Source organism: Malaclemys terrapin, chromosome 10 (assembly GCF_027887155.1).
Source record: "Malaclemys terrapin pileata isolate rMalTer1 chromosome 10, rMalTer1.hap1, whole genome shotgun sequence".
Taxonomy (NCBI): domain Eukaryota; kingdom Metazoa; phylum Chordata; order Testudines; family Emydidae; genus Malaclemys; species Malaclemys terrapin.
The window spans coordinates 39,488,073-39,514,192 of NC_071514.1; the positions used below are offsets into that span (position 1 = coordinate 39,488,073).

Sequence of the window (26,120 nt, forward strand, 5' to 3'; positions counted from 1 at the left end):
TCAGCCAGCGGTTCTTCATCCATGAGATGATCTCATCCAAGCACTGGGCCATCTTGGTGGAGGTTGTGTGATCATATGTGGTGAAGGGTGGGTAGAGCTGTGTGTCATCTGCATGTTGCTGGCACTTGAGTACATGTAATTGGGCCAATTCAGTTACTGGCTGCATGCAGCTATTGACAAGGACCGGAGAGAACTGATCCTTGTGGAGGCTCACAAGGGTCTAGTGGTGGAGATGCAGTTTGCCGTCACTACTCTTTGGGTGCATCCCTCCAGGAAGAGCTCAAACCACTTTAGTGTGTTACCCTGGACTCCTGCCAACTCTGTCAGGCTAGACAGCAGCATCTCCTAGTCAGCAGTGTCAAACACTGCAGAGAGGTCCAGGAGAATGAGAATGGATGTCTGGCTTCTATCCATTGACAGGAGGAGATCATCCATCCGTGCCAGTGTGCCACTAAAGCAGTTTCAGTTCTGTGTCCTGGCCTGAATCCAGATTGTGCTGTGTCTAGAACATTAGGTTAAGTTTGATGTGCTCATAGCTGGCTTTTAGCTAGCTTCTCTATGAGCTTCCTCGGGAATGGGGGGTTTGACACTTGGGCGATAGTTAGCTAGAACGGAAGTATCCAGTTGGCTGGACTGTTGAGTGTTAGAAGGAGGACAAAGATTCCTTCCTGAATGAGGCCTTAGCTATTTGGCTCAGGCTATTTGCCCCAGTTGTTTGTGGCTTTCTGTCACATGCCAGGAAGGGTTCACAGATCAGTTACAGTCTCTATAAATATGATTTGTTTTTTCTCATCCTGATGTGTAATGTTCCTGGGCAGGAGAAGGAGCTGCTGTCTTCCAAGGTGGCCAGACTGGAGGAGAGAGTATCTGAGCTCACCATGAAGCTGAAGCCTGCCCTGTCCAACAGGGAGAGGTTCCTAAAGGTATTGAGTGGGCACAGGCAAATGAGAGAGAGAGGACGGGGAGTGGTGTGGAAGAGAGGCAATGACACAAGAGGAGGAATGGAGTGGGAGAAAGGAGAGGAGGGAACTTAGATACCCTGGTGACGAGTTCAGCCTGGGTGGACAGAGAAGAGAGAGAGGAGGAATGGCGAGTGGTCCCTCTGTCTGTATAGGCAGTAACTTTCACCAGTTTCATCTGTGCTGGGGAATCCAGATCAGCCTCGGGTGGAGATGGGCCATTGGGAAAGGTGACTGTGCTACTTGGCTTTCAGGAAAAAGTGGAGCTGCACCAGCAGGTGCAGGATCTCACCCTGCAATTAGAACATGCGCAGCAGAGCCGAGAGGGATTCAACAGCCAAGTGTCAGACCTCCATCTGGAGCTGGTGAATGCCAAGGCCCAGGCCAACCGCCAGGACCAGGAGAAGATCCTGATGAAGGAGGAGCTGGTGACCCTCAGACAGGTGACTCCTTGAGTGACTCTCCGAGCTGGGTGGGGGAGCCGCGAGTGGACTCTGCAGGCATCACCCACCGATCCCGCTCTATGAGCGCTGCTTCCAAACCCCACCCTTCTCGGTGAAATGAGGGCCCTGGGGCCCCAGCCCCTTAAGAGCCAGTAATAAGCTGCTTTACTAAAGTGGGTTTCCAAGATGCTCCCTCCATTCCCATATTCCTAACCACTTGCCCTACCCCACCACCCACTCTAGTCTCAGGTACAGTGTTGGCTTGTGTGTGTGCCCACCACCCCCCTCTGCTGGGGGACTGTAGATCTTCTCCTCTCCAACAGTCCCCTCTACTAGCTGAACTAGCAGTGAGGTGCTTGGAGCCAGATGCCTTCAGCTCCTGTCTCCTTGTCTCCTCATGACATTCTTGTCATCTATCCACTGCAGCTTCGTGCCCAGGCTAGACTTTCCAGGAACTGGGGTGAAGCCCAGAGGCTCTATTTTGTATAATATAAAGTGAGCACTGATGGAAAAGATCTAGAATTTGTAGGGCTGTCAAGTGATTAAAAAAATTAATCGTGATTAATGGTGCAATTAAAAAAATTAATCGTGATCAATGGTGCAATTAAAAAATTCATTGCAATTAATCACACTGTTAAACAATAATAAAATACCATTTATTTAAATATTTTTGGATGTTTTCTACATTTTCAAATATATTGATTTCAGTTACAACACAGAATACAAAGTGTACAGTGCTCACTTTATATTATTATTTTTGATTCCAGATATTTGCACTGTAAATGTGATAAACAAAAGAGATAGTATTTTTCAATTCACCTCATACAAGTACTGTAATGCAATCTCTTTGTCGTGAAAGTGCAACTTACAAATGTAGAATTATGTACAAAAAAATAACTGCATTCAAAAATAAAACATGTAAAACTTAGAGCCTACAAGTCCACTCGGTTCTATTTCTTGTTCATCCAGTCACTCAGACAAACAAGTTTGGTTAAAATTTGCAGGAGATAATGCTGCCCACTTCTTGTTTACAATGTCACCTGAAAGTGAGAACAGGAGTTCGCATGGCCCTGGTGTAGCCGGCTTCACAAGATAATTACATGCCAAATGCACCAAAGATTTATATGTCCCTTCATCTTGAACCACCATTCCAGAGGACATGCGTCCATGCTGATGACGGGTTCTGCTCTATAACGATCCAAAGCAGTGCGGACCGACGCATATTCACTTTCATTATCTGAGTCAGATGCCACCAGCAGATGGTTGATTTTTTTTTTTTTTTTTTTTTTTGGTGGTTTGGGTTCTGTAGTTTCCGCATCAGAGTGTAGCTTCTGAAAGCATTCTCCACACCTCGTCCCTCTCAGATTTTGGAACGCACTTCAGATTCTTAAACCTTGGGTCAAGTGCTCTAGCTATCTTTAGAAATCTCACATTGTCAAATATGCAGTGAAAGTGTTCTTAAAACGAACAACATGTGCTAGGTCATCATCCGAGACTGCTATAATGCAAAATACATGACAGAATGCGGGTAAATCAGAGCAGGAGACATACTATTCTCCCCCAAGGAGTTCAGTCAAAACTTAATTAACGCATTATTTTTTCAACAGCGTCATCAGCCTGGAAGCATGTCCCCTGGAATGGTAGCCGAAGCATGAAAGAGCATATGAATGTTTAGCACAGGGGTCAGCAACCTTTGGCACGCGGCTCGTCAGGGTAAGCACCCTGGCGGGCCGAGCCGGTTTGTTTACTTACCGTGTCTGCAGGTTCGTCCGATCGTGGCTCCCACTGGCCGCGGTTCACCACTCCAGGCCAATGGGGGCGGCGGGAAGCAGCGCGGGCTGAGGGATGTGCAGGACACTGCTTCCCGCTGCCCCCATTGGCCTGGGACGGTGAACCGCGGCCAGTGGGAGCCGCGATCGGCCGAACCTGCGGACGCAGTAGGTAAACAAACCGGCCCGGCCCGCCAGGGTGCTTACCCTGGTGAGCCGCGTGCCAAAGGTTGCCGACCCCTGGTTTAGCACATCTAGCACATAAATATCTTGCAATGCCAGCTACAAAAGTGCCATGCGAACGCCTGTTCTCGCTTTCAGGTGACATTGTAAATAAGAAGCCGGCAGCATTATCTCCTGTAAATGTAAACAAACTTGTTTGTCTTAGCGATTGGCTGAATAAGAAGTAGGACTGAGTGGACTTGTAGGCTCTAAAGTTTTACATTGCTTGTTTTTGAGTGCAGTTCTGTAACAAAAAAAAATCTATATTTGTAAGTTGCACTTTCACAATAAAAAGATGATTGCATTAAGGTACTTGTATGAGGTGAATTGAAAAACACTATTTCTTTTGTTTATCATTTTATAGTGAAAATGTTTGTAATAAAAATAATAATATAAAGTGAGCACTGTACACTTTGTATTCTGTGTTGTAATTTAAATCAATATATTTGAAAATGTAGAAAAACATCCAAAAATATTTTATAACTTTCAGTTGGTATTCTATTAACAGTGCGATTAAAACTGCGATGAATCGTGATTAACTCAAAAAAATTAATCACATGAGTTAACTGCAAATAATTGACAGCCCTAAGAAGTTGTAACTTGAACAGAGCCTTCTCATGGGTGGGACATGCCTGACCTCCTCATATCTCTGAGTGAGCTGATCGGTCTACTTCTGTAGGTCATTTGGTGTCAGTTGGATCTCACGGACCAAGACCCTTGCCATCTCATCATACACAGCTTCTAGATTTCACTTGGTGCTGTCCTGTGCGTGGACATCACTGCAGTGAATTAGGCCAAGTCTCAGCTATGCACATGGGTTCCCACTGCAGGTAAATGAGAAGCTTTCCTCTGAACTGGGTCAGAGCCGCCAGAGACTGGAGACCTCCCTGGGTCAGCTCCACCAGCTGGAGGCTGAGAAGAAGATCCTGACCAATAGGATCCAGGCCCTGGAGACTGAGCGCACGCAGCTGCTGGGTGAACAGGAGGCGCTGAAGTCAGAAATGCAGAGGGATGCTGGAGGCCAGGGGAATGATGTGGCAGCTCTTCAAACGACCTGCGAAGGGCTCAGGTACCTGAATATTGGGAGCGGGAAAGCTGGAGACAAGGGAAGAAAATGCATCTCCTAGTTGAGCTCTTCATGCTGCTTCTCTGCTCCTGTCAGGAGTGGGAGCATTAAGGGTCAGAGGCCAGGATGGGAAGTCTTTCAGTCCAGCAGCTCATCCTGGCTGTTAAATAATCTGTAATCCAATGAACTGGCTTCTCTTTGCTGCAGTCCAGCCAGAGCCGCTGGGTGCTTTCTAGTGCCTTTCACACAGCCTGTATCCCATAGGCTGCCCAGAGCGAAATGATTCCAGGTGGCAGCATGTGGTACAGATGGCAGAAAGGACGGTGGATGGGGAGTTCCATTGACCCCTTGGGTCACTGGGGAGGGGACAGTGGAGAGGTGAGGGAGGTTTCCCACTGGGATTTGGCGATGGAGGTGGGGAGAGGGAGGGAGGGAGGGAGGCTGTTCCTGGCAGCTGCAGAGGGGAAGGCTCTCTCACCAGCTGCGCTGAGCTGATATGGAGGGCCAAGGAGATTGTAGAGGTGGGAGAGGGGAGCAGGTCTGTGTGGAAGACTGGGTAGGAGAAGCCCATGCAGCATCACTGGTGCATTAGCCAGGCCCAGCGCTTTGCAGCACTCGTGCTGTTTTGCAGGGCATCGCAGTCCCTGTTGCAGGCGGAGAAGGAAGCCCTGCAGGCTCGCTACATGGAGCTGGAGGCTGCCCTGCGGCACAAGCAGGAGGAGTTGTGTGGCCAGCTTGCAGAGCAGCAGCAGGTCTCCCAGCACTGGAAGGACAGATGGAACCAGGCGGCTGTGGCCCTAAAAACCAAAGAGGAGGAACTGGAGCAAGCACACGTGGCACGTCAGAGCTTGTCTGCCAAGGTGGGACATGGCCAGCGAGCCCCATGCCAGTTGCTGTCTCTCTGCCCGACTGCCCCACCTGGCAGCTCTGGGATTGTACCATCTTTCCACCCCGCCCCAGCTCTGCACTCAGCCACTCAAGTCTCCTTTCTCATTCTCTCCTCCACGCCCCAGCTAGTGGATCACTGAGTTCAGGAGCTGGGAGCTGCAAGCTCCTTGGTTCTAATCCCATGTCTCCCACTAAGTCAGCATGTGACTTTGGGCAAGTTACCTCCCTTCCATCTGCCTCAGTTTCCCCATCTGTACAACAGGGAGAAGGTCACCTCCCACATAGGGGTGGTGGGGGGTTATATATAGATCCACATACTCTTTGCACCAGTTTAACTACTGTGGTTTTAATTTGATCTAGCTAAACCAGTGCAAGTTTTCTAGTCTAGACAAGACCTTTGAAGTGAGAGGCTCAGAACCCCATGGTCAATACCCCCACCCAGCCCACCACCAAAATCCATTGATTATATGTAAGCTTTGTACTGAGCTTCATCCTGATGTGCCCTGGAATGTAGCTAGCAAGATGGCCAGCCCCTGGATCCCAAGGCAAGGAGCCCCTTTGACATACCTAGTCTGGTTTCTGAAATTTCTGATTTTTTCCAACCAGCTCTAGAAATACCTGAGATTGACAGGAAGGTGGGGGATGGGGTGGTTCCTTTGTCTGTGTTCTGAAGGCTTGTTATGTGCTAACATTGTGTTTGTGGCAGTGGATTTCAAGGCTTGCTTCTTCATTGGGGATTCCTGGCATGTCCCCGGGCTCTCCTGTACCCATTCCGGCAGGGGGTCCTAGCACTATTTAGTCAGGCCTAACTGTCCTTCCCATGTGCCTTTCAGCACACAGAGCTCCTGGAGGACTGTGAGCTGCTCCAGGTGGATGTGGAGGAGCTGGCCGAGCTGAGAGGCGCCATGTGCAGGTAGGGGGTGAATAGTCTCGCTCCCCAGCTGTTTTTTCCATAGGTCCTTTTGTCTGGCTGCTCTGATCCCTGCATTTATCCCCTTTCCTTTCCAACTAGGGCCACCCTGTGGTGTGGTTTCCTCTCTCTTATCAGAAGGTTATTTTTCCATTGTCCCCTCTAGTGTTTTTCAGACACACCATCCTGGGTGCCTTGGCATGGGGGAGCCACCTTAAAAATGAACGGGAGCATGCTTCCCTCCCCACTTGCCTGCAGGCTGTGGCTTCCTCTGGGCTCCACGGACATACAGAGAGAGGCAGGCAGACAACGGCGGGCAGAACTCCTTAGTGACAGGTGTCAGAGTAGCAGCCGTGTTAGTCTGTATCCGCAAAAAGAACAGGAGTACTTGTGGCACCTTAGAGACTAACAAATTTATTAGAGCATAAGCTTTTGTGGACTACAGCCCACTTCTTCGGATGCATCCGAAGAAGTGGGCTGTAGTCCACGAAAGCTTATGCTCTAATAAATTTGTTAGTCTCTAAGGTGCCACAAGTACTCCTGTTCTTCTTACAGAACTCCTTAGGAAACCCTTTTTCTCTGGATCCATTGCAGAGGAATCCTGGACTCCTTTGGGCAAATGCAGGTGCAGTGTAAGCAGGCACAGCTCGCTGGTGTAAATGGAGTTGTGCCCGCTTGCCTGACACTGCGGGTGCATTTGGCCAGTGGAGTTCTCTCCTTGATGTGGCACCAGCACAGACTTGGCGTTTGATTCTGCTCCCATGGACTTCAAAACTGGGGTAACCATAGCCGGGTGAACCACTCCCTGCCTAGGCTCTAGTGCAGACTGTGCCGCTCCCGGATGAACGGCAGAGTCTCCTGCCCACATGACAAGGCCTAGCAAAGGCTTCACCCTGCGTTCCTAGTTCTGCATTAGCAGAGTCACAGCTGCATCGGCCCAGGGACACAGCCGCTGGTGCCGGAAAGTCTCCGGTGAGGCTGGCATGCTGTGTCCCCACGTACACACCTAGGGTCCAGTTTCAGACTTGGGTGCCCAGGTCTGGGATTGGGAGCTCAGCTTGGCACTGAGGTGCTGAAAATGGACATGGGTGTATGTGCCAGCCTGGGACCCAGATACCCAAACTTGGGGGAAAGATGGGGAGGATGGAAAGGTATTGCAAAGCTTGCTGGGTCCCAGCCCAGCTGCCCCACTCTACACAGGGCTGCCTGTGCTATTGGCCCATAATGCTGTCAACTTCCATTCATTAGAGGACAGTGGGGTCCCTACTCCCAGGGGGCTGATCCACCGCTGCCTGGCACTGCAGTGTGGGTGTGCTGCACCATTCTGATTGGGCAGCGTTTGACCCTTTGTTTGCCCTCACTTTGCACAAGTGTGAATGACTCCCCAAGGCTCAGGACAATGGAGATTTGGACCCCTGCAAGCCACTGAACCCAGCTAAGGCCGGGCTCCGAGAGGAGAGCCATGGTGCTCTTGGTGGGACTTTCCAAAGCCCCTAAGTGACTTAGGAGCGCACATCCCAGGCAAAGTCAATGGGATTTGTGTTCCTGAGTCCCATCAGGCATTTTGAAAATCTCATCCCAGTGTAAATTTACAACCCCTTTTATCCCCTAGCCTGAAGGAAGAAAACGGAGACTTAATGAGACAGCTGAGGGAGCAGCAACAGGCCACCCAGCTGCTGCAGCTACAGCAAGAGCTGGCTACAAACACAGTAAGCAAAGAGAGATCTATGTGCCCTTTCCCTCCTCCGGGGAGAACTCCTAGATGCATTGGTTCGAAGGCCAGAAGGGATCATTCTGATCATCCAGTCTGACCCCTGCATAGCCCAGCCCGGAGACCCTCACCTAATAGCCAGTTGTTCTGCTCCTCTCTCCCTTTCATCTCCCCCATCCTGAACACTGTGTCCAATGGTACATCTGGGTGCCCCCGGTGCTGCAGAGACACCAACCAACCCTTGCCTCCCTTTTATTTTCATCTCCCCGATGTACAGTGTCGTACCTCACCGCTTGATCCGGGGACATAAGTCACAGCCGTTATCAGAGCAGGCTGGAATGAGGGAGCAGAGTTCTGGCTGAAGCCCTGGCGCGTCCCAGCACGTCCCGTTTCATACTCCCTCTTTAACATTTGACTCAGTCATAGCAAAACAGGTCAATGGCTCCTCAGGGCAGCTCCACAAGCCAGGGTTCAGCCTCAGTACCATTGCAGGGGATGAAAGAGGTCTTTGGTTAAATACAAGCTGCTGTTCTGGCCAGTTCCAAGCCTGGGGGCAGGTGGGTTCTGAGGATGTGAATGGTTGATAACAAAGATGGAACCAAGCAAAGGACATTATGGACTCACTGTGATAGATCCTAGCTCTCCATGTGCCACCCACCCCCCAAACACACAAAAGGGAGGCAGTTGCTGTGGGGTAGGTGGGGAAGGTGCCAGATGGGGAATAAGGGAAGCCAACACCTCAAGTTACTTGAAAAATGTCTTATATTTGTTCCTTCCAGTCTGTACCAGGATCAGACTCAGAGAGGACTTCAGAACAAGAGGCCCTTTACAAAGAGATCCAGGAAACCCAGTGAGTTCTTGCTTCTCCGGTCATGCTACAGAACTACTAGATTGACTGGCTGGGAAGTCACTGGCAAGTGACGAGAGGGAGATTTCTTGCTTGAAAGATAGTAGGGAACAGCTGTTGTTAATTAAATGGCTCATCCGCCATCCTGTTGGAGGCAGTTACAAGCCAGAACTTCCCGGTTGTATAAAACCATAGGAAGACTCTAACAGTGAGAGATCTTGGGTCCCTCAATGCTCCCCACCAGACCAGAAGTATAGGGTGATGGGCTGTCTAGTCAATGCAGGCATCTGCCTCTTCTCCAGGCTCCTGCAGACCTAATTCATTCCCTGTGCAACTCTGCTGATCATGGAGTTGCTGACTTTGGATCCTGGTGCTCACAGAGTTGACCAGACTTTCTTTTAAGGATCTGGGCCATGGTTTAGGACAGCCTCTTATTAATTGGCACACAAGTAGCAATCTACCCCCAGCTCTAATGTGGCTCTCCTGAACCACAGAATTCAGCAGCAAAATTCCATTGGGTTGCCATTGCCAAACCAAAAAGACTGGGGCTAAGATCCTGTTCAAGACACTGGAGATTTATTGGTTTACTTCTTGGCTTTGTCCAAACCTTTCTCAGATTGGCTTCCAGGGAGCCAAGCCCCATTGTGGAAATCTCTGGTTTCTCTGGAAAATAATTGGGTTCCCTGCATTTGTTTCTTGTTAGCGACAGGATAAAGAGGCTGGAGAATGAAAAAGCTGAGATGAAGTCCGAGATCAGGAAGCTGAAGGTAGGAATGGCTTTGTTCCTATCTCCATGTGCCCGATTTGTGGCAGGGATGCATGATGGTTTCAGTTACAGTCTTGGGAGCCTGGTGGAAATCTTTTCTGCTCCCTAGAAACCCAGGAAAATATCTCCTGCTGGGATCTGGCTCCACTACAGGGATACATTACAATTAGGCCATGCATTCACATGTTATTTCTACCTTCAGTCCATCTGGAGCACCTCTCTTAGTGCTGACTCTCATGATATCCTGGCATGATGGAGACTTTCAGGTGACCCTTTAGTGGACTAGGTCCTCCCCTCCAGGAATGGCATCCTTGTGGATACTCAGGCTCCTATACTCTCTGCAACACCTTCCCTTTAGGGATCGCACTGTCATGTCTTAAGAGCGGGTGGTGGTGCTTTTGCTATAGCACGGAACCCCCTTGGCCTCCATCTTAGTTCATACCTCCCCCACCTTGACTTTCCTTTTCCAAAGGTATTTTGAGTGAGATTCCGCCTTGGCGTGGATTTCTCTACAGTCTGCCAGTCCATAACCTACAGCAAAGTGTTTCCATTTATTATTAAATTGGGGTGCCAAGGAGCCCCAGTCATGGCCCAGGACCCCATTGGGGTAGGCACTGTACAAACACAGAACCAAGAGATGGTCCTGCCCCCAAAGAGCTTATGACCTAAATAATCAGTGATTGAATTGTATATGTAAACGTCTGTATCATAATTCTGCTCCCCAGCCCTCAGAGCACATTGGCAGTGGGGAATGCGGTGGACACAAAAGGGTTAGTTCCCCCATCTGGTCTTTTCCAGCCTTGAGATCTGCCTGGTGTGTTGTAACAATTGCCCGTTATCCAGGGGCCAGCCATGCTGCTGTGATCCGCGTGCACTGGTGTCCCACGAAGCATGGCTTTCAGGGAAGGTGGGCATCGGGAAGGTTCATACACATCATGCTTTCTTCCCCCTCTGGCAGCTGGATGGCGCTTCTGTCCTGCGGATTGAACTGGACGCCTGTAAGCAGGAGCTGGAGCTGGAAAAGAGCCGCAGTCAGGCTCTGAATGGCAAAGTGCAGCTGCTGCAGTCCAGGCGCTGGGACAATGCTACTCCACCACGTGAGGTCAGTACCATTCTAGGTTTCTCCAGAGCAGGGCTGGGTGTTGTACCACATCTGTGCCATGATCCCTATTGAGCTATTTTCTATGGCTTGGTTCTGCAACCTCCGTAATTCTCAAGTGACAGCACGGTGACTCCATAGCGATTTCATTGTACGTTTAAATATCCTGCATTTTAATTGTGCTCCTCAGCCCTTATAGCATCCAGCCCACATGGGGCTGATCCAGCTGTGTCTCTGAACTGGCCTGGAACCTTCGTATCTCGTGACCACTGTTGCTTTTCCACCTGTTCTGTTCAATGTTTGTATTGGAGCAGCACAAAGTGTGTGCACACCTGTGCTTTGAATTTTGGCCTGCACTTTCTGCTTAGCTACCAGTCAGGTGACGGTAACAGGATTCAAACTCAGCCCTTACCGCTGTGACTACAGAAGCCTCGGTCTGTTGAGCTAAAGAGATAACACTGTTCAGACTGTTATAGACGTGCCAACTCATCCTTTCCTGGGAGAGGGCAATGGTACACGTGCTAGGCCCCAATCCTGCAATAGACTCCATAGTCGCAGATCTTCCCACCCCTTCCTACTGCACAGGCCTGTGGTAGCAGATCCTGATGCGAGATCAGGGCTTTAACCACTTCCTGGGAGTGATCGTCTGGTTTAGAAATTGGGCCCTGCAGTGTCCCTGTTCAGTCTGGCTCTAGCTGTGAGCTGGAGATACCCTAAGAACGCATCTGAAGAATTAACAGATATTTAACAATAGTAGCCAAGAAGCCAGGACTTGTGGCTAAAGCACAACCCCAACAGTCAGGACACCTGGGTTCTGTTCTTGGCTCATTCACTGACTTGCTCTGTGACCGTGGGCAAGTTGCGGCACCTCTTTGTGCCTCAGTTTCCTTTTTGGTAAACTGGGGTTAATGATACTGACCAACCCCACTGGGGAGCAGTGGGGCTTTGAGGTCACTGGCTGGGAGGTGATGTTGATGTGTTTCCACTGCAGTGGGAGTCCAGATTCAGCCACCTCTTTGCAGAGGACAAGGTGTGAGTTGTGTGCCAGGGAGCAATAGGTCTGAGCTGCTGTTGCCTAGGTGACATCTCTGTGTGTATTTTCCAGCAGATCAAGTTCCCAGCAGCCTCCAATACCACAACAACATCTGGCTTAGAGATGGATTGTCCTGTGTCCTCTCCAAGAAGGTGAGTGCCACAGCATGGTTTGTGAGTCCATCAGTCCCATCCTGCATGCTGCCCTGACGTACCCATACTCACTATGCCACATATCCAGCAGCAGGTCTGACTGTCTTTGTGCTACCCACCTTACCCACCCCATTCTCCAGGCAGTATGTTATCCATGGCCATCCTGCAGCTTGAAAAGGGGAACGGGAAAAGGGAGACCTGGAAGGAAAGTGAACATGGATCAGACTTTTATCTGCATGTGGGCTCTTAAAGTGATGATCACAGCCCCGGGGGGAGTTGGAGGACACCCTAGACAATGCTGTAGAGCAGAGTGAAGGTCCTTCCAGGGACTCTGCTGAAATGAGGACCATGTCCACTGATGGTGAACGCTTTGTATCTCAGTTCTCAGATTTCCAGTCCTCAAGGAGAGCCGTTGGCCATGGAGAGCCCCCAGGGCTTGATGGCCTCAGGGGGCCTGTCTGAGGTGGAGAGCCTGAAGCAGGAGCTCCAGAGGGAGACTGCATCCCGGCAGGAAAAGGAGGAGCTGATCTGGACTCTGAGAGAGGTGCAGGCTGGATGTGTACTTTACAGCTGTTGTGTGTAGACACATAGGAGGTGATGGAGGGGGAGGGTAGGAATCCCAGAGTGCTCTGCAGAGGACAGGATAGGTATCATGGAGTGTGATACCTTCTCTTTGGTCCCTTCATGCTGATGAGTGCCTCCTAGGGAAGAGTCTGTGGGCCAGATTCTACTGTTACGCCAGGGTGAATCCACGGACAGTGAAGTTGCTCTGAGCTCATACTGGCTAATGGAGAGCACACTCTGTTCCCATGTGGTTAAGGAACTTCTCTGAACTATGGGGTTCAGGGGGTTCTGCAGAGCCCAACGACAGGAAACTAGGAGTGAGGCACTGGGAAGATGATAGTTACACAAAGGAAATACAGAGATCCCCCACTGTGGGGATGTGCCAGGAGGGGGCCAGTCTCAGGGCATGGAGGGGATGAATATGTGCATCCCTGTGGGGGATGCCAAGAGATGAGGACATGTGAAAATGAACCACGCACCTTCCAGGAGAAGAAAGTCCCTGCAGGCAGGCCTGGGAACAGCATGAGGAGGGTGCATAGGAAGAGAACGGGCAGGGAGGCTAAATCTCCTTTCTTTTACTGCTAGGAATTAGAAGAACTGAAACTAAAGCAGCCAGGAGACATCAAGGTGAGAGGATCTACCCTGACATCTTAACACTTAGAGTGACTTGGTACAAGGTACAACTGCAGCCGTGCCAGTGGCGTTCAGTAACTCATCTTGGCAGGGATGGCCTGCAGGCTCTCAGAGCAGCCAGTTCTAGGGGCCTGATGCCCCAGCTGAACGAAGCACTTACGCACGTGCTTGATTTAAAGCCAGCGTAGTCGCACAGATTTACACCAGCTGAGGATCTGGCCCTGGAGCACTTTGTCCTTGGTCTGTTGTTTTCCTTAGTCTGAAATAAACAAGCCCTTGTTTTGCTCTGTGAGTCTGGCAGAAATGTGGTGCTCGGCTTGAGGCTCTTATCTGCTCCTCAATACTGTGGTCTCTGAGCACCTTGTCATCTTCAATATATTGCTCTTCCCAGCCCCCTGTGTGGTAGGGCAGTGCTGTTACCCCGTCGTACAGCTGGGGTGCAGAGAGGCTGAGTGATGTGCCCAGGCTCACGCCAGAAGGTCTATGCTAGAATAAGGAATTGAACCCAGCTCTTTCAAGTCCTAACCACTGGGTGACCCTTCCTCGCCAATGGGGAAGAATGACAGGGTCCTGCGGAATGGCAGGTGTTGAAATAAATGGAAAATATTATGAGATGAATATAGTTGCTGCTAACCCAAGAACATGGTGACACTGGCCATAATAATCACACCCAGTGTAGAACCTCCCTCTGTTTCCCAAACAAGCCAGGAAACATGCAGAAGGCCTTGATAGGGGGCTTGATCCTGGAACAAGCTGCGTCCACTTCTCTCTGTCAGGAATACGCTGCATTTCAAGGGTCTGAGTGTTATTCCATGTGGCACACAGCTTCCTTCCCACAAGAGTCCAGCGTTTAGGCCACCATTGGGTTGAGCATTTTGGACTCTGACCTTCCAAGAGGCAGCATGCAGGCCCAGGAAATCTCATTGTACGATCAAGGCCTTGTAGCTATGCAGTACATTTGGGTGGGTCTCAGACTCAGCCCTGGGAACTTTTGGGAGAGTTCTAAGAGGGTCAAAGGTTTTGCTTGGACATGAATTCCATGGCTGGTCCATGCCTGGCATTGTGCCAGGACCCATGGACAGTTTGTGGGTGAGATACCCACCCTCACCTTCCACTGGCATCACTTCTCCTGGGTGTTGGCATATAATGAGTATTGTTGAGAACTGAGGTTACCCATTGACAATACTCCATAGGCTCACGCTGGCTTTTGTGGTCATCTGTAGCTAACACCTGAAGTTGGTTGCGTCCCACAGGCGGGGCTGGTGTAGGATCTGGTGTGCGGCAATACTTGCTGCGTGACCTTGGCTAGAACAGCCTGTTGAGATCAGAGAATGCGTCTGGTTTTATTTTACATCCATTTCTAAAGTACCCATCACTGTCGTATCTGGAAGCTCTTTCATAAATGTGCTTGGAAATGGAATACCCCCAATGGTGCCTGACTCTCTGCTCCTCCTGCACAGCTTATTGGCAGAGGGGTCCAATGCCAATTTTTCTCTCTCATGCTTCAGGCCTCCCTGGAGGAAGTAGACACAGAGTTAGTGCTGGTCCGAGAAGAGCTGCAGAAGGTTTGGGACATGCTGAAAACACGTGATACGGCACTGGAAGAACGACACCTGGAGTTAGAATCAGCCAGGAACCAGGTACCAAACTTGTCTGAACATCCTGCAGAGACATGCTGGGTTATTATACTATTATTTGTATTCCAGGAGCACTTAGGGGCCCCAGCTGAGCTCAAGGCCCTGTTGTGCTAGGCACTGTACAAACACAGAGGATATGTCTACACCGCAATCAGGAGGTGTGATTGCAGCATACCTGAGCTAGCTTGGATGGAGCCACTCACTAAAAATAGCAGTGTAGCCTTGGCAGTGATGGCACAGGCTGCCTTAGTCCTTAACTGATCAGGATTGTACACAGGCTGCAATTACACCTCGCAATTGCAGTGTAGACACAGCCAGAGTGAGAGACTTCCCCTGATCTAAAGAGCATCCAGTCAAAATAGACAAGCCAGACAATGGATGGGATGGGAAGGGAAGTGACTTGCACATGGTCACTCCGTTGACCAGCCTGGTCTCCCGAGTCCCAGGCCAATTCCCTGTCCATGGAACCAGGCTGCCTCTCCCCTCAGACGGATTCATCTCAAAGTGGTGTGTGTTTCTGTGCCAGTACGTGTCCGTTGGTTGGATCAGCTTCCTTAGTGGTTCCCCAGGGTTCACTGCACATGCCTGGCAGGTGGCTGGATTAGTCCCTGGCTGTTTGTGGAGATCTACCTCAACCCCAGTCTGAGCTGCCTACCCCCTTCTCTTGGACGTTAGCACATTAGATTTACCAGCAAAGAGTCCTACTCTGGTGTCAAGGCGGTGACTCCATGGGATAAGAATACAGCCCAGAACCAGCCATTCTACTGTCTGTGAATAAGGAACACCAGCGGCAATACCACAGGGCTTGTCTGGGCTAGCTCCTCATCTGGGGTAACTCAAATAGCCCTTGCGTAAGTAGCTAGCAGACAGCAGGTGCGGCTGATGATGAAGTAGGTGACTTCACTGAGTAATGCTAACCTGCATCCTCTGTCTATTGCTAGTACACTGAATGCAGCTCAGAGAAGCTGAGACTGGAACAACTCGTCGCCTCTCTGGAGCACCAGCTGGCGGAGAGGTACGGAGCTAGCAGGGATTCAGTCCTAGGGCAGTACTGAGCGGTGGGTGCTCCATATGCCACTCCCGCTAAGGAAACCCCAGGGGAGGCTGCGCTGTCTCCACTGCATGGCACAACTCTCTTGCCGTGTAACTTTAAAAGGTATGGGCCAGAATCATCCCTGGTGTGACTCCAGTGGAGTTGCACCGGGAATGAGCCTGGCCCTGTCTGTGAATGGAACATGGCAGGCTCCCACCGAGACCTGCAACGTGATGAGGTGGTGAGTGCAAATCCAGTAGACCTGTCCCCTCTAATGTGCCTCCAGGTAGACCAAAGCTGTGCTCCACTAGCCTTTGGGACATCCCCAGGGGACACGTCGCCCCCATGTGGAAAGTGGAGATGCACGTGGGAAAGAAATGGTTTATTACTTCTCAAGTGGGCATTTCTGTGCCTCTGCCTGGCTGCTGCAGTCACCTCATTTATAGCAGCGGCAGCAGAGGGGGCCCAATGCCAGGGACGGTGACGTACAGAGAGATCCGGGTCCAGCATTCCAGAAGAGGGGGCCAGTTTGGGTCGAGAGTTTTGGTTCAGACCCATCTCTAGCAAACTGTTGTGTCTGCTGCGTCGAACCCCGCTCCGGCCACCAGAGAGAGGGATTGCGCTAGTTATTAAAGGGAAACGTTTCTCTTGGGCACGTGTCAGAAACTACCTAGATGCCGCAATGTGTGGCAGCCAGCATTGCCTGCCCCACAGTCAGCCCTGGGAACGCCAAGCACCAGGCGTGTGAGAGGCACTCCTGGCTCAGGAGGCCTCTTTAGACCCACAAGCTGAAAGCTGGAGCTGGGCCATATCCCTAAGACGGTCACCAGCTGGGGTCAGCACAGCCAGCTCCCGAGCCATCTCTAGTACAGTGATAACATAGGTAGCTGCAGCTGAGTCATCTATCGGGGCCCAGGCGCCCATCCTGTGCCAGGAGGGTGATTTGTTAAAAAACGGGTTATAAAGCAAGCCCTTCCACTGTGGCATGAAGGCTGCCACAGCCGGGTTCTGGTAGGCTCCCCACATGGAAGCCCTGTGCTAGGAGAGCAACTGAGAGCCAGTGTACCTGTAGAGCTTAACTGCTGCGCTAGGGTGGAGCTGGGCCCCAGGTCTTCCAGAGCAGAAGAGATGGGAACTGGTGGGAGCCCTTGGAACTAGATTGATAGGGCCCCTTTCAGCCAGAAGAGCCAGGCTGAGGGCTGGATGGTGGCCCCATGTTGGGAGTGGGATGGGCCAGGGAGAGGAGGAGGTAGAGTGACCAGATGTCCCGATTTTATAGGGACAGTCCCGATTTTTGGAGCTTTTTCTTACATAGGCACCTATTACCCCCCACCCCCGTCCCGATTTTTCACACTTGCTATCTGGTCACCCTAGGGGGAGGGGCAAACTAGGCCCTGCCCCTTTGGGAGAGGATAGTACCAGCCATGGCACTAGATCCTTGCACTGGCCTGGGTCATGCCGTGCAGTGGGGAAAGCCATGGGAGAGGGGCAGGGATGGGCTTTCCCTGCAAGATGCCCCTCACAAAGTGTCGTCCTGACTTTTCCATCAGGCTCCTCTCTCCACCCTTAGTGTGGGGAGGCTCCCTAGGGATCTGCTAAAAGCCCCTGTGTCTCTCTACTGGCTCCAGGACACTTCAGCTTTCTCTGCTCCTGGGAGAGCTGAACTGCCAGCACTTCCCTCTGCTGGAGACCCCCTCTAGCCTGGGGGGCCTCAGGCTGGACTAACTCTCCTGCATAATCCCTGTAGGTTTCCAAGGGGAGCACCAGCTCCACCCCTGTCTGCCCACCCCTCTCCGCATGCCCTGCCTGGGTTGAGGTACAGGGCAGGGATGCTGCTGCAGGAGTGGCTGATGTTCTCCCGTTGCTCATAGGATCTGTGCATAGGGAGTCTTTCTGTGCACGGATCTCTGGAGCACAATCTGACCCCCCAAGCACAGAATCTCGTGGTGGCAGCGCCCATGCAGCCTCTTCCTCCCTTGCTACCTAAACCGTAGTCTGGCCCTGCATGTGCATGGGCTCATGTTACCCACCTCTGTTTAACAGGGAACAGGTTGGTTACCAGTGGGAGGAGCCCCCGCCTTATAGAATCTCAAGCTCCCTGCTTGGGGCTCCACTCAATGCTCTTGAGCCATGAAGTCATAGGGGACCGTGTGGAGCTGTGACAAGAGCAGCGTGAGTTACATGCGACTGGAGCCTCTCGAGACAGGACAGACCCCCCAGGCCCATGGGTACAGATTTTGCAGCATAAAAGATGGTGCAACAGTGGGTGGCGTGGAGGCTCTTCCAGAGAACAGCAGTTTCACTAAAGGAGGGATTTGTGTCCACAGAGAACAGGCCTTGAGGCACCTTCGACAAGCAAGCGAGATGGAAAAAACCAAGCTGGAGATTCAAGCCTCTTCGTTAGAGCTGAAGGTAATGCCTGAGAAAGCTGTGTCCCCCCTCCATGCAAGGGCACTCCAAGGAAAGACTCATATGATTTTCTGTGGGGGTGTCACTAAATTCACACTGTGATCGTAACACAGATAGGGCCAAATCTTCCTTTCCAGCTCCATCTTACCCCATTCACATTACAGCCTCACACTAGGGCCACATTACAGCCTCACTTTCCAGAGGACTCCACGGCAGGTTGGATTTTTGAGTGCCTGGAGCTGACAGGTGGGGCCAGATTTCCAAAAGAATCCACCCAAGAACACATGGCCCTGATTTTGAACAGCACACTCAAGAAATCTGTTCAGAACCTCAGTCCTCTGGAACATTGTGGCCACTGTGCAAAGCTCTTGGGATGATCATAGAGGACGGGGCTGGAGAAAACCTCTTGTGCTGGAGACTGTCCTTTGTGCAGCAGCACAGGTGTGTCCTAGGCCTATGTCTCCTGTAGTCAGCCCCATTTCCACGACATCCCTGGGCAAGTTAATCCAAATTGTCTAGCTGCCCTAACAGTCTCCGGCTGCTACTACGTGGAGAGGATGGAGGGGAGAGGATACTGGGGTGGGTTGGGGATGGGGGAGGATACTCAGGCAGGCCGGGGAGTGGTTGGGGGGGGGTAGAGGATACCCAGGCGGGCTGGGTAGTGGTTGGGGGGGGAAGGATACTGGGACAGGCTGGGGAGTGGGGAGGATACCAGGACGGGCTAGGGAGTGGTTGTGGGGAGGATACCCAGGTGGGCTGGGGAGTGGGGAGGATACCAGGATTGGCTGGGGAGTGGTGGGGGGGTGGAATGATACCTGGGCAGGCTGGGGAGTGGTTGGGGCAGGGGGGAAGGATACCTGGGCAGGCTGGGGAGTGGTTGGGGCAGGGGGGAAGGATACCTGGGCAGGCTGGGGAGTGGTTGAGGGGGGAGGGTACCAGGATGGGCTGGGGAGTGGTGGTGGGGGGGGAAGAGGATACCCAGGCGGGCGGGGGAGTGGTTGGGGGGGGAAAGGATACCTGGGCAGGTTGGGGAGAGGATACCTGGGCAGGCTGGGGAGTGGTTGGGGGGGAGGGTACCAGGATGGGTTGGGGAGTGGTTGGGGGGAAGGATATCAGGATGGGCTGGGGAGTGGTTGGGGGGGGGGAGAGAGGATACCCAGGCGGGCAGGGGAGTGGTTGGGGGGGAGGATACCTGGGCAGGTGGATACCTGGGCAGGTTGGGGAGAGGATACCTGGGCAGGCTGGGGAGTGGTTGCGGGGGGAGGGTACCAGGATGGGTTGGGGAGTGGTTGGGGGGGAGGATACCAGGACGGGCGGGGGAGTGGTTAGTAGTGTGAAGCAAGAGAGCTAATTAGCACTGACGGTGGGTATGAAGCCATGGAAATGCTCTCTGCACTCACCATCCCTTCCCAACATCTAGTAGGCTGGGGTGAATCACCACTGATGAAGAGCGAGGATGATGTGGGATGTTATCGCAGGGGGGCTGGATGGCTCAGGAGACTGAGGCAGAGCTGTGGAGCCACCGGTTCAAATCCAGCCCCTCTCCTTGGGCTCTTAAAGCTGGTGGCAGGTTGGCAGCCCCCATGAAAGGAGATTGGGGCTTTGGCCTGGTTCCTAGGGGATGGAGGTGTCTGCATTTAAAACCCCACCCCCACTACCAGCATTAGTGCAATCCCTGCTGGCAGTCACAGCACAGAGGACAAGGATCAAATGGGCCACGGAGACCGAACTCCCCACTCCTCCTTGTGGGGCTCCCACTAGGTCACGACAGAGGCACATTTGCAGGGTGATGGAGGAAAGCTGGTGCGGCTGCTGCCTGTGCTATACCTATGGACAGAGGGCATCACTCCTGTTCCAATAGGCTACACTATCCCTTATGGCAGAGGCTCTGGCCAAACCCTGGGCAGTCTGTGGCTGTCTCAGTGATTGGCCCAGCACAGGTCACTTTTAAATGCTCCTGTCTGACCTCCCCTTTGCATCCTGACTAGCTGCCAGAAGTGGAGGTCCTGAGAGACGACGCCCAGCGACGCAACCAGGCATCGGGCCCCCCAGAGGTACAGAACTGGGGCCCCAGGCAGAGCCGTGCCAGCCGCTCCGAGGGGAAGTGCTCCCAGTGTGATGCTTTTCTGGCCCAGCTGAACAAGATGATTCAAAGTAAGGGCTTCTCCCTGTAAGTGAAAGCTGCTCTGACTCCCAGGGGTAAGGAGGCTCAGTTCATCAGCGTTTGCAGAGGGCTTGGAGATCCCTGATGGCAGGTGCTGGAGAATCACTAACCGGACTCTGAGTTCCTTCTTACACGAGTGTGGTGACAGTCACCTGCTGGTCCATTCTTTCTCCCTTCCCTGTCACCCCGAGTCTAATGTCCTCTGCTGGTTTGACTTGCTCAGCTGCTCTCTGCAGGGCAGTGGTAGCACGTTGGTCCCTCCTGTTCTCTCCCTTTGGCACAACAGTTCAGTTTCCAGAGGACTCAAATACTTTGACTGAAGTCTTGGGCTTAATCTAGGGGGAGCTGGGTGAAATTCTCTGGCCTGGCACATGCAGGAGGTCAGACCAGATGATCTGATGGCCCCTCCTGGCTCTTAATTCTATCAGCACCCTGGACCTGAGCATGCTGGTTAACAGCAAGGCTCTTTTTCGGAGGGTGGACGAGGCATTTGCTGGCTGGGGAGTGCTGGACTCCATGTTTGCAGCTGCTGCTATAACATTTTCCTCACCCGTCTCTCCTTCGCTGTTTGCTTTGGCTCCAGGCTGTACAGAGAAAGGGGCTGTGCTGCAGGAGGACCAGACCTTGACCTACCTGTGTGAGCTGCAGGGGCTCCTCAAGGTGAGTGACAGCAGAGGCCCCCTGTGGGACAGCACAGCTCATGCAGGGGTTTTAACATCCCCTGAAGGAACCCCAGTCCATTTCTGGGTCCGTTTCTGTCACGGTTCTGCCGCCAAAGGGCTCCCACAGGAAATGCAGTGTTGCCGGACGATGTTGCAGGGATGTGGAGAGCTGCTCTGTGCACTGTCCCAGTTGTGACCCTCAAATCTGCACCGTGTGTCTCACTGTAACAAGGTAGGGGGGGTCAGGGGAATGGTCAACAACCTCAGTGCCCATCGGTGGCACCCTCTGGGCAGGGAGACCTCAGATATAGACTTGCCTATGACTTTGTGTCCAGGCACCCAGCTGCTCCTTTAGTATTTTTAGTGTGGTCGTGAGGTCCCATTGTGCTAGGCGCTGTACAAACAGAGACTAGAAAACAGTCCCTGCCCTGAAGAGCTCACAAGCTAATAGCTCACTTCACTTTGCTTCTTCACTTCTTTTCCTGTTTACACAGGGGTGGAGGGCCCACAGTTCTCCTTCAGGTCCATGGCACTGGGGCGTAGGTCTTGGAGTTCCAATCCTTTTCTTTCCATCATACCATGAGTCTCCCATGCCCTTTCTTGCCATCCTCTTCCTCCCAGGCTTTCTTTGCTGTTCTTCTCCCATTTCTATCACATGTCCAGCCCACCACAAACACGCAGGCCTATCTATCACTCACAGTCCCAAGTTCATCTTCCCCCTAATTCCTTCCATGTGCACACTGTCTACCCGCCGCCTGCCTGCCATTCTCCTCAGTATATTATTTTCTACTGCCTGTGTCGTCTTTTCTCCCATCTCCGTAAGACACACCGTTTCCAAACCAGAGAGCAGGCAGGAACAGACACACGCAGCAAACACATCTCATTTCAATTTGTGCCTTAATTGCTGATCCCACAGTACTGCTGCCACCCATGCACAGTGCTCTTTTAATTCTCCAGCCCTCTCCCCAGTGGCACTAATGTGAGCAGGGGAATGGTCCCGCTATTGTGGGGAACTTTCCTGGCTTATACACTACCCCGGTGCAATGGGCTAGCGAAAGGATCTGAGTCCTCACTCCCACTCCCTTTATCCAGAGGCCTGCCTGACCTCGGGGGCTCCCCTTCCACTCTCCTGTGTGGCAGAGTCCTCGTAACCCCAACAAGGCTGGGGCCAGGATTCCTGGCAGGCTTCACCCCCACTCTTGTCATGGTCACTTAGGGAAGGGGCTAGGGTGTCCCCACGCTGGGGTGCTCTCTCTGCACTGGACACTTCCCTGACCCACTGATCATTGCCTAGAGTTCAAAGCAAATACAATGTATTAAACAGCAATCAATTAAAAAAAAAAAAAGGAACGAATGGGAAAGGTGAAAGGAAAACCCGTCACCCGGCTCTGTGGCACGGGGACATCACAACCAGCCCTGGCTGGAATGTCAGGGCAGTTCACAGCCTTTTCCTCACACATCCCAGGCCCCTGTCCAGGGCCTGGCTCTAGGGATGCCGCGGGTCGGACACTTGCTCTGGCGGTGGCCACACACCTTCAGGCTCTAGGTGGCAGGTCCTTCTTCCCAGCGTCAACCCCAAAGTTGGGGTTATGATCCCCCTCCAAGTCCGGTCTGCAGGGCTTCTTGGCTGGGGGTGTCTCCCTGCACTGGGCCCTCTGCCCAGCGACCCCTTCGCTCTCCGCAGCTGCTCACCGCACCCAGCCCCAGCCCCACTCTGCCTCGGCACTGCTCAGCTCCCTGGCTGCTCCTCTGGCCCCTCAGGTTCCTGTTCTCTCCTTAGCTCGGCCCCTCTGGCCAGGCAGCTCCAGCTCACACAGAGGACGGGACCCCATGCTCCTGACTCCCTTATTGGCCTGCCTGCCTTGTCAATCAGGCTGACCTAGAGCATTGGCCTCTCTCCATTGCCCCGGGGACTGTCAGTCTCAGGGTCTTGATTTCTCATCAGCCCTTCCCCTTTCTAAAAAGCCCCACTAAGTTCCAGTGTGGGTCCAGCAGTCCCCTTACACTCAAAGTACACAAGTACACAAATTCTTTCTTCCGATTCAACTTCTCTCCTAAAACATCATCCAACAGCTCTTCTTCCACCGTTCCTGCTTACATAACTCCAGTTCCCTTTGTGTTTCCCTTCAGACCATAGGCTTCAAACACAGATGCCCGCTCTGCTACCGTATTTACCAAGCTAAAAGACAAGGCAGACAAAGAGAAATAGACCCATCGTTGCCCTATCTCCCCTCTGGCTGGAGCAAATGCTGCAAATTAGCCTCCACACCCCCTTGAGTTGGTCTTAACCAAACCAACATTTTACTGGCTTTGGTCCAGAAACAGAGAGAAAAGCAGAGAATGAAGCAGCAGGACTGGGTAGTGGTTAGAGCACCAGTCTGGGTTTGGGCGAGACGGGTACAGTTCTGCCTGCCTGTGGGACCATGGGCAAGTCACTTGGGGCCAGATTTCCAGAAGTATCTAGGTGCCCAATGCAGTTAGGTGCCCAGTGGGATTTTCAAAAGACTACTGGCATTGTTAGGTGCCTAAATACCTTTGAAAACCCGCCCTTAATTTATCTAGTCCAGCTTTCTAAAGGGAGTTAGGCACCTAAATACCGTTGAGGATCTGGGCCTTTGAGCCTCTGCTACCCATTTGTATAATAGTGTTGGTAGCTCTGTGCTGCCCCCCAGGGGTGTGTGAGGATAATACACGAAGGCTCAGGTGGCACTCAGCTCCTGTGGTGCGGGGAGCCAGGGCAGTGCCTAAGAGAGCCAGATACAACAACAGCGAAACATACAAACACCATGGACTGCATCACTCAACTGACCCTAAACATGGTAACAAAGCACCGCAGGGCACATCCCCTTATCAGAATGTCACTCAGTCAGGTTGCTGCTGGCCGCCTAGCAAAGCTGCACCCTCTTTGGGACACCCACTCCCCAGCCTCAGCCCAGGTCAGTCTTGCCTACTGCTTAGCCCATGAGGTATCCAGATGTAGCAATGCTCCAGGCTTACAGGCCTTTCTGGGCCTCAGTTCCCCAGGGGTACAACATAGCTAATGCCACTCTTTCTCCTGCACTTTAGCTGGCTGGTCTGTTTGGTCTGTAACATCTTTGGGGCAAGGACCGGCTCTAGTACAGTGCCAGGCACAATGGGGCTCTGATTGCGCATGGGGCCTCTCAGCGGAACCGTGATACAATAGTATCTAAGTTAGTAACACCATGGTGATGGGACAGATCTGAGACCTTCTTGGAGATCTAGAGAAACTGTCCTTTCCAGGAAGACATGGAACAGCCCCTAATGGGCTAAGCTCCAACCACTCATCCGTTCAGAATCCCTGTAGATTGATGGTTCCGCTTCCCCAAACAGTCTCCAAGGTGTCTTTTTGACCCCTTCCGCTCACTGGGGCGAGGAGATGAAACTGAAATAGAACAGATCAAGAGATCAGAGTCCATTCATCGCTCCCAAGTGGGTCTGTTTCTCCACAGGGGCTGAGTCAGTGCACAGCCGGCCAAGTCACAAGGAGCCCCCAGGAAAAGAGCCAAACCTTGGAACAGCAGCATCAGCTGGTGACCGAGCAGGTAACAAGGCATGCATTCGGCTTTGTCTAGAGCTCATCATAGTTTTTATGCTTCTCTGAAGTGGGCAGATGGTCTCTGGGGCCAGGGAGCCATCACAGGCAGGATTCTGCTGTCAGAGCGGCTGTGTGAGCGTGGGTCTGGCATGTGGCTGCATGAACATGTGGGCATGGAGGGGAGGTAGCCAAAAGCCCTGACTGAATTTGCATGGGGCATTTGAGATGACAAGGATGGATGGAGTGTCACAGCTAGCTGGAGCAAGGCACAGGAAGGCAGGGGTAGCTACAAGGAGCTTGGGAAAGTGCGGGGGTATCTCAAGGACCCAGAATGGATGGAAAGTAGAACAGGCTTCCTAGTTACTGTCCAGAGCCTCTTGCACCTAGGGATTTAGGCCGATGCCAGTGAGGGCTGGTAGAGCCCCTGAAATTCACTCTCTGCTGCTCCAACAGCTCAAGGGCTTGTTCAGACAGAGGCAGCAGCTGCAGTCAGGGCACAGGAAGCTGTCAAGAGACCAGAAGGACGAGTGCTCAGTGGAGCAATGGGTGAAGAACTCTCAAGTGGTAAGAACTGCCTGCCCCTGTCCCCGCCCTGCATTAGTCCAGCTCTGTGCAGCCCATCTTCACACCCAGGAGGCAACTGCAGTAAGGCTGGTGCTGGTTTGTGGGTGTTGGGACACAGGCAGCAATTGTGAATGTGGGAGTCGGTTGACTCTGAAGGGCTGTCGGGTACGAGCCACGAACCCAACAGGTACCTGCCATGACCCACTATCGTCTTTGGTCTCATGTGGTTTCTGCAGAATGCAAGAGGAGCCATCAAGCCCCACGGGAAACCTCCACAGGAGCTAAGAGAAAAGCAGCAGCCTGTGTCAGGAGATCTGGGCTTCTCCACCAGCACCGAAGAAGCGCAGAGCCTCAGGCTGCAACTGCAAGAGAAAACGGAAATGGTACGGCCCTGCCCTGCCCCAGGGAACGCACCGCAGCTCGAGGGCAAGCTCGGGACTGAGTGGGGAGTTGTAGATCGGGCTCTCCTGAGGCAGGATCAAGCTGGCCCGAGGCTGGGAATCAGTTTGAGCATCAGTGCAAACTCCTCCTCTGCCATCCACCATTATGGAAGGATCCCCAGGCCCATGTGCTGCAAGAGCCCATCATGCTCTGTGCATCCTACTCCACACCCTTATCCCTCTGCAGCGCATTTTCTGTCTGCCTCTTAAGGAATCTGCCATTTTCATGGCCTCCCATTAAAATATGTACGTGTGCAAGGGGCCACCCAGGCAACGTACCCGCCGCAGGGTTTCTAACAGAGCCGCTCTGTGTTTCCAGATTTCCGCCATGGCCTCTGAGATCCAGGGACTGCAGCAAAAGAACGAACACCTGATGAAAGGTAGGGTGGCGGCACTGCCACGGCACAGGCTGTTCTTAATGGTACGAGGCTGCTGCTTGCAGCTTTACTGCAGGGCAGCGGGAATGGGGTGCTGGGCCAGCGGAGATTGAGGTAGGCTGCTCCTTTAAAAAGTGAAAGCTCAAGGCCTTTCTGCAGACTAGGGCCTGATCCTGAGAGATGCTGAGCGCTCTCAATCCCACCTGGTTTTAATGG

General features: G+C 52.5%; 1 protein-coding gene across 6 annotated transcripts in view; it reads left to right on the forward strand.

Annotated features, from left to right (window-relative positions):
• The window catches only part of LOC128844790 (myosin-3), a 40,951-nt gene that overhangs the window by 12,083 nt on the left and 2,748 nt on the right, over positions 1-26,120 (forward strand). For 4 of the 6 annotated variants that reach the window (XM_054042781.1, XM_054042783.1, XM_054042785.1 and 1 more), the window contains 21 exons: positions 819-923; positions 1,214-1,402; positions 4,224-4,462; positions 5,091-5,319; positions 6,181-6,260; positions 7,870-7,966; positions 8,748-8,818; positions 9,519-9,582; positions 10,540-10,683; positions 11,786-11,865; positions 12,247-12,409; positions 13,015-13,056; positions 14,571-14,702; positions 15,641-15,714; positions 18,060-18,144; positions 20,130-20,295; positions 20,889-20,965; positions 24,438-24,530; positions 24,977-25,087; positions 25,324-25,470; positions 25,847-25,907. In XM_054042781.1, the coding sequence (XP_053898756.1) occupies positions 819-923; positions 1,214-1,402; positions 4,224-4,462; positions 5,091-5,319; positions 6,181-6,260; positions 7,870-7,966; positions 8,748-8,818; positions 9,519-9,582; positions 10,540-10,683; positions 11,786-11,865; positions 12,247-12,409; positions 13,015-13,056; positions 14,571-14,702; positions 15,641-15,714; positions 18,060-18,144; positions 20,130-20,295; positions 20,889-20,965; positions 24,438-24,530; positions 24,977-25,087; positions 25,324-25,470; positions 25,847-25,907 (2,449 nt within the window). The remainder of the gene's footprint in view (positions 1-818; positions 924-1,213; positions 1,403-4,223; positions 4,463-5,090; positions 5,320-6,180; positions 6,261-7,869; positions 7,967-8,747; positions 8,819-9,518; positions 9,583-10,539; positions 10,684-11,785; positions 11,866-12,246; positions 12,410-13,014; positions 13,057-14,570; positions 14,703-15,640; positions 15,715-18,059; positions 18,145-20,129; positions 20,296-20,888; positions 20,966-24,437; positions 24,531-24,976; positions 25,088-25,323; positions 25,471-25,846; positions 25,908-26,120) is intronic. The other 2 variants (XM_054042782.1, XM_054042784.1) reach the window with 2 other exon arrangements.